The following is a 7,287-nucleotide window of genomic DNA, read 5'->3' on the forward strand; positions in this document are numbered from 1 at the left end:
AAGAGGAGCGAGTGTGGTTCAGAGTGGAGATTGGGATAGTTGTGAGGGTGCATAAGTGTGAATAGTGTTATCGAGGATAAGGTCACCCCTAAAAAAAAGAGATGTGTTTTCAAAGAGCTTCTTAAGATTTGAAGGCTGTGGTAGGGAATTCCATAAGTGGAATAAAAGGGAGAAGTCTTGTAGGCGGGAGTGATAGGTGGTTACCAGAGGCGAGACAAATAATAATAATATAATAACAACAAATAATAGTGGTAATAGGAAAATCTCTGATTTTAATAAACCAAAGCTTTTTATGAGACTAAATAACTGTTATTTTACAAAAAGTAGTGTATCAGTAATCTGAATGACTTCATAGAATGTTAAGATGTTCCCATTGTTGCTTCAACACTGGTGCTGTGGGTTAGATTCTGACCATGCCATATCTGGGTGGAGTTAGTATGTTCTCCCAATATTTGTGTAGGTTTCCTCTGGGTGCTCCGGTTTCCTCCCACAGTCCAAAAACATGCTGGTAGGTTAATTGTTTACTGCAAAAATAGATGTGAATGATGCAGTATTCTCTGCAATGTCCCTTAGCAAATCCACATTTCATATAGTATTGGCGGTATGCCTTGGTAATCACAGCCAGTGATTTCTCTGTCCTCAGAAACAATTTTGGATCATTTGAATTTTTAGCCATTTCTTCCATGTTATGAAGCTTTACACAGTACTGATGCACATGTAATCAGTCTGTGAGATTAATAAAAATACACCCTGTGCTAAAGTTTGAAGATTACCATTAGTTTTGCTATACTGTTTCAGTTCAGGTATCCTGCGTCGGCAATTATTTGCCAGTAAAGAAGTAGCAATTTCTGATGTGCCATTTATAATTTGAATAACTCTAATTCTTTATTTTTTTTAGATGCTCATCAACAAACTGCTTAACACACCCCATGACCCTTACATTGAAATTAAAGATGAGCACTGGCCTCCTTATATTGAACTGTTACTCCGATATGGAATTGCGTTGCGGCACTCCGAAGATGCAAACAGAATACGCCTAGAAGCTTTTCACCGGTGACCTTACGGGCGACAGTGTACAGACACGCAATGATTTTAATAATCACAATAGCCTGGCCACTCTTTAAATATGTTATTCTTCTCAGAGTTGAGCCACACAAACTGTGATGTAAATAACTTTTATGGAAATGCAGATTTTTTTTTTTAACACATTTAAGGGGGTATTTAATTGTTTCTTTTAACGCGCTAAAACAAAAAAAAACGAGCGCTCTAAAAAAACTTCATATTATACGGTAATTTTGCGCGCGTAAACAGTTAATACGGTACTTACTCGCTGCCAGCGGGCTGAATTTCAGCTCGCTGCTCAGGGAGCTGCGAGATGAAATTTAGCGAGTAATTACCGTATTAACGGTAATATTTTTAGAGCGCTCGTTTTTTTTGTTTTAGCGCGTTAAAAGAAACAATTGAATACCCCCCTTAGAAATTAACCAATGCCTGTGGGTTACCGTGACCTGAAGCAGCTTCGTGTACAACAAAAATTCTTCAGATTTAAGAGCCCGTCGCCTACACCGAGTGGAGGAGTCATTATCTAAACCGATATTCAAGATAATGCAGAATATCAATGCATTAAGGAGGGAAAAGGCATTTATGGTAGAAAATTCTACTCAATTTTCCTCTCATCTCTATGGGTAACAAAGAAAAATGAGCAGAGATTTCTGTCAAATCTCTGCCATGAAGTGTCTCGCGTGTGTTCTGGAGACAATTTGCGGCTAATTAAATTGCCCCCTAAGTGTCTGAGTGATGTCACTGTTTCCTAGGCTGCATTATTATGAATATTAGAGTACAAAATGGCTGCCTCCACGATGTGTAGATTATAGCTGCACCTTACACAGGTTGCTAGAAAAGACTCTTCTATATGACACTTGTTGATCTCACAATATCACAGGCAAACGCCTGTCTAGTAACCTTTTAAAAGCCGTTTGTTTGATGTGTAAAATAAAATAAATTACATTTATATTATGTGGGCATCTGTTTAATTTTGGAATATGCCACACTAGAAGCCCAGACATGTATAAGGATCAGAAAGTACCAAACGGCAGGTACTGGAAACCTCATTTTCCAGAAAAACAGTTTGGTGCACTACTTACAGGAAGTCTATCCAAGGTGTAGTGGAAAACAGCAAGGCTGAAAATACATGTCTGGAATTGCCTGTGTCTAGTAATTCCAGCTTGTATGTGCTGAAAAATAGGTCCCACAATATGTATTACCTTCTTGCTCTGCACATTTGGGAGAAAATGTATCAAACCTTCTAAAAAGGAAAAGTGGAGTTGTTGCCCATAGCAACAAGCCAGATCTTCTAGAATGCACTAGATAATTGATAGCTAGAATCTGATTGGTTGTAATGGGCAATTCCTCCACTGTTCCTTTTTAGATGGTTTGATACATTATGACTCCTTTAAAGCTTTAAATATCATTGCAATAATCAAGCAATTTATTCAAATTATTTCATAGCAGTAATCCTTTTTTTCTATGTCTCTAACTTGGTTTGTAATATATTTACCAATTCACTATTTTTAGTGTAGTACGGATGATTAATTTCTCACCTACAAATATAAGATTGAGGAGGTTTAAGAGTAAATTGCAGTTTTTAATCTAGAAGACTTTTAAAAATACATATTTTAGAAGTGCTTTTAATGTACTACAGTCATTTCAAGCAACTGCTGTAAATTTGCATTGTTTGTACTTTGGTCTTGCAGTGATCTGTTTTAGTTTACAAAAAAAACAATACATAACTCACCTTGTCATTACCATGGCCTGTGTTTATTCTGCCTTCAGGTATGATTATTACAGTGTCAATTTATAAACTACTTTTATCCTCTCGCATTATAATCTTGGCTGCATTTGTTGTAAGATTAACAATGCTTCCCCTTACAAGAATGCATTTACTTTGTCTCCACATGTTCTGTTTTTACAGTTTTATCATGTTTTGTTCTCATGTGTAAATAAATGTTTTAATTCAAACACTGTCATTAAAATACTTTTTTTTTATTATTATTGTATTTTCTATAATAATTAGTTTGTCAGGGATGGCGGCCTTGTGGCCTCCCATACGAGATGCTTCATCTGTGAGATTGAGGAAGAAAAATGTCTGGCTGGTCCAACCTCAGTGTAATTCTGATGAGGAAGCACCATGTCATCGATCCACTATTGTGAGGTGGGGGAGCCCAGGGCTATTAGAGATCTAGATGCCTTTGTTGTGGCCTCATGACCAGTCCAAGAGATGGGGGTAAGACCAGCAACCAGAGTTTTTTGCGTTATGGTAGAACTCATGAATATGTTGTCTATTCTAGAATACACGTTGTGTGGTGTTGAGTAATATTTCAAGCGGTCGGTATTCTAACCATATGATGTGAGTGAAGCAGTTAAACATATTGCTAACCCCCTGGTGGCTGTGAGAGTTATGTGAAAATAATTTGGGGTCTACAGTTCTGCTAGAAAGTTTGAACCATTTATACTTTTCTGCATGTCACCTTAAATGTGTTCAGACATTCATCTAAATCATACAAATACAACCCAATACATAAATGACAAAAGAATATACTTTTTCATTAATTTTTTGATCAAATGATGAAATTTTAAAATTCTTTGTCAGAAAAAGTGTGTGAACCTCTAGTATGATCAGTTGAGTTAAGGGGATCATTAAAGACAGGAGTGTCAATCAATGGGATGACAGTCAGGTGTGAGTCTTCCCTTTCAAAGGTTGGTCTTCACCACACAGGATTGTGAATGCCTCGATCAAAGGAGATTTCTGAGGACCTCGGAAAAGAGTTGTCGATGTTCATCAGGCTGTAAAAGGTTACAAAACAATTTCTAATGACTGGGCAAATTACAAAGAACTGCAGGGTAACATCAGGATCTGCAGGCGTCTCTTGCACTGGTTAATGTCAGTGTTCACGAGTCCGCCATCAGGCAAAGCCTGAATAAAAACAATGTGCAAGGGAGGAAGCCACTATTCTCCAAGAAGAACATCGCTGTCTGTGTAAAGGTACTAAAGAGAGCCTGGACAAGCCAGGAGACTACTGGGAGAATGTTCTGTGGCTGGATAAGTCTAAAATAGAACTTTTTGGCTTAAATGAAAAAAGTTATGTTTGGAGAAAACCAAAGTCTTCATCCTAGTCGTGAAACATGGTGGTGGCAGTCTCAAGGTTTGGGGCTGTTTAGCTGCCATGGGACCAGGAAAGATGAACAAGTATTCTAACCAGCACCACCCAAGTAGTCCTTTTCACAAAATTTCCACGTGCTCCCAGGAAGGAACAGGAGGATCCCTGGAGTCACTCTCCCAAGAATACAAGTGAGTAAGTATAGCCTTAATAATGAAACCTTTTCCCGTCTGCAGTCCGGGAGCAGTAGTCTCCAGTCTTTGTAGACTGCTCTTGGACTGCAAACTGGAAAAAGAACTTTGTTCGCACTACAAGCAGTTTGACTTTTGATACCGAGTAAGTGCTTTTTGTATATTTATTTTGGTTTGTATGATTTATAATTGTTTTCTCTTTCCTACCACTGGGGGACACTGCGACACATTGGGGTTTAGTAGTGGGTATGGGAGTTCAACTACTATACCCAATGTGTCGCAGTGTCCCCCAGTGGAGCAAGAGAAATTGATTTTACGGTGAGTAAAAATCTTCTTTTTTGTTTTTAGAATCAAATTCTGTCTCTGGCTTATTCCAGGAGACCTAACTGGTTATTTCAGAGGCACACATTGGATATGCAAAGCGTGTTAAAAAGACCTAGACCAGACTATTGCCCTCACATTGCATGGAATATTAATGGTGTATGCCAGTGGTTCCCAAACTTTCTATGTTCAAAGCACCCTTAGGGTCACCATAATTTTTCCAAGGCACTCCTAAGCCAAAATAATTACCGGGTAGTCTTGTTTTTTAAGTAGTTGGGTAAAAATAATGTAAGATGTATTTAGGTCCCTTCTTCATATCACTGCGCCCCTTCACCATATCACTTTGTGTCCCCCTTCGCCATCTCAAACTCTGTGCCCCCCTCTTCATCAGCTCACACTCTGTCCCCCCCTCTTCATCAGCTCACACTCTGTCCCCCCTCTTCATCAGCTCATACTCTGTCCCCCCTCTTCATCAGCTCACACTCTGTCCCCCCTCTTCATCAGCTCATACTCTGTCCCCCCTCTTCATCAGCTCACACTCTGTCCCCCCTCTTCATCAGCTTATACTCTGTCCCCCCTCTTCATCAGCTCATACTCTGTCCCCCCTCTTCATTAGCGCACACTCTGTCCCCCCTCTTCATCAGCTCATACTCTGTCCCCCCTCTTCATCAGTTATACTCTGTCCCCCCTCTTCATCAGCTCACATTCTGTCCCCCCTCTTCATCAGCTCACACTCTGTCCCCCCTCTTCATCAGCTCACACTCTGTCCCCCTTCTTCATCAGCTCACACTCTGTCCCCCCCTTCAGCATCTCACTCTGTCCCCTCCCTTCAGCATCTCACTCTGTCCCCCCCTTCAGCATCTCACTCTGTCCCCCCCTTCAGCATCTCTCTCTGTCCCCCTCCTTCAGCATCTCTCTCTGCCCCCTTCACTCTCCATTCCTTTACTTACCTTCTTTTTTGATGTCCTCTCTGCTGCTGCTCCTCACTGACACTGTTGGACGTGATGACGTCATGCCCATCATTCAGTGAGAACAGTCAGGAGGAGGATCCGGCGCTGGATTGGTAAGTTATTTTTTTTTTCCTTCTTGTTTTGCAAGGGCGGCTGCGGCACCCCTGTGATAGCGCCACGGCACCCCAGGGAGCCACGGTGCGCACTTTGGGAACCGCTGGGTATGCAGTACACACTATGCTGTAGTTTTCTTGTTTTATATAAGAACATGAGGGATTAACAGTCAAGTGGCTGCAGAGATAATCGTCAGAATATTCCATGTCCAAAGAAAAAATGGATTGGTTCAGATTCAATGCATGTAATAGTATTGCAAAAGTCGAGCAGGATTTATTATTATGTTTATACCTACTCACTTTATAGAACGGTACATTCTGTTGTTATCATTTTCTTTCTTCGGTTTGGTTTGATTTGCGCCAGAGGTTTTTCCACTATGCAGAGCTTGGATTTTTGATGGGAGTATGAATTCTGGATTGTACCAGCAAATTCTACAGGAAAATATCAGGGTATCCGTCTGCGATACTCTGAAACTCAACATAAGCTAGGCCGTGTAGTAAGGTAACGACCTTAAAGTCAGTCTGCTAAAAATGGTTGTAAAAGCCCAGACCTTAATTCAATCAAATGAAGCAGGACCTGAAGCAGGATATTCATGCAAGAAAGCCTACTAACATCCATGAGTTGAAGCAGCTCTGTAAAGAGGAATGGGGCAAGATTCCGCCAAGACTGTGTGGGACTGATCAACAATTACCGTAACCTTTTGATTGAAATCATTGCTGCTCAAGGGGGTCACATCAGTTACCGAAACCAGGTTCACAAATAAATTTAATGTTGGATCATTTTGATCAATAAATGAATGAAACATATATATTTTTGTATGCTATTTGTTTTATTGGGTTCTCTTTATTTTTATCACATGCAGGAATTCAGAACATTCTAATGCGCTCGCAATCTTTCTTGCACCTGTTTAGAGCTACCTTGAAGTCATCGCTCAGAATCGCCTGCCCATCTGCCACCCTCAACAGTACCATAAAAAACATTAGTGCAGGGCATCATTGGGTGCATATTCTAGTTGTTATAGTGACCTTCATTTGGTTGAAGGAGTCTACCTGTATAAGGTACCATTCATTTTTGTCTGCTACAATCTTGATTTGTGAAAAGGGAACATTTCTGCAAATGAGGATGCTGACATGATGCTTTCTGCTGAGGCAAACAAGTCTGATTAAACTACTTGTCTTTCAGAGAACAGTGTGATCCACATAAGTGAGCTTCTTATGAAAACAAGGTAAGCCCTAGCATACCATGGCTTTACACGTCTGTATAATATAGTATGGAATATTGTTGGTGTGACAGGATGGACTGCCTATGCCACCCTGTCTGTTGTTGCTGGGAACCGGTTGGACTTACTTTGCCACCATTCCCTTTCGTTATCACAAATGCGCCCTCTTGCCGCAGTAGGAGGGGCTTACAATGCTGCCACCACTGACCTCCTTTATGGCGCTCAGAACCACGTTCCTTCTGGCTAAATGTCACTGCTAGTGTACTCCTGGGTTGGTAACTCCGGACCTCTTACTATGGATCTGGGTTGCTGTGGATGGATCCTCCCTGACCTAT

At 40.6% G+C, this 7,287-nt stretch overlaps 1 protein-coding gene across 1 annotated transcript in view; it reads left to right on the top strand.

The window, feature by feature from the left end:
• CENPK (centromere protein K) overlaps positions 1-1,206 on the top strand; it is a 40,096-nt gene extending 38,890 nt beyond the window's left edge. The window contains exon 11 of the mRNA XM_075182855.1: positions 899-1,206. Within this exon, the coding sequence (XP_075038956.1) occupies positions 899-1,057 (159 nt within the window). The 3' untranslated portion in view covers positions 1,058-1,206. The remainder of the gene's footprint in view (positions 1-898) is intronic.
• The last annotated feature ends 6,081 nt before the right edge of the window (positions 1,207-7,287 follow it).

The sequence above is a fragment of the Mixophyes fleayi genome, chromosome 1 (genome assembly GCF_038048845.1).
Source record: "Mixophyes fleayi isolate aMixFle1 chromosome 1, aMixFle1.hap1, whole genome shotgun sequence".
NCBI classification, from domain to species: domain Eukaryota; kingdom Metazoa; phylum Chordata; class Amphibia; order Anura; family Limnodynastidae; genus Mixophyes; species Mixophyes fleayi.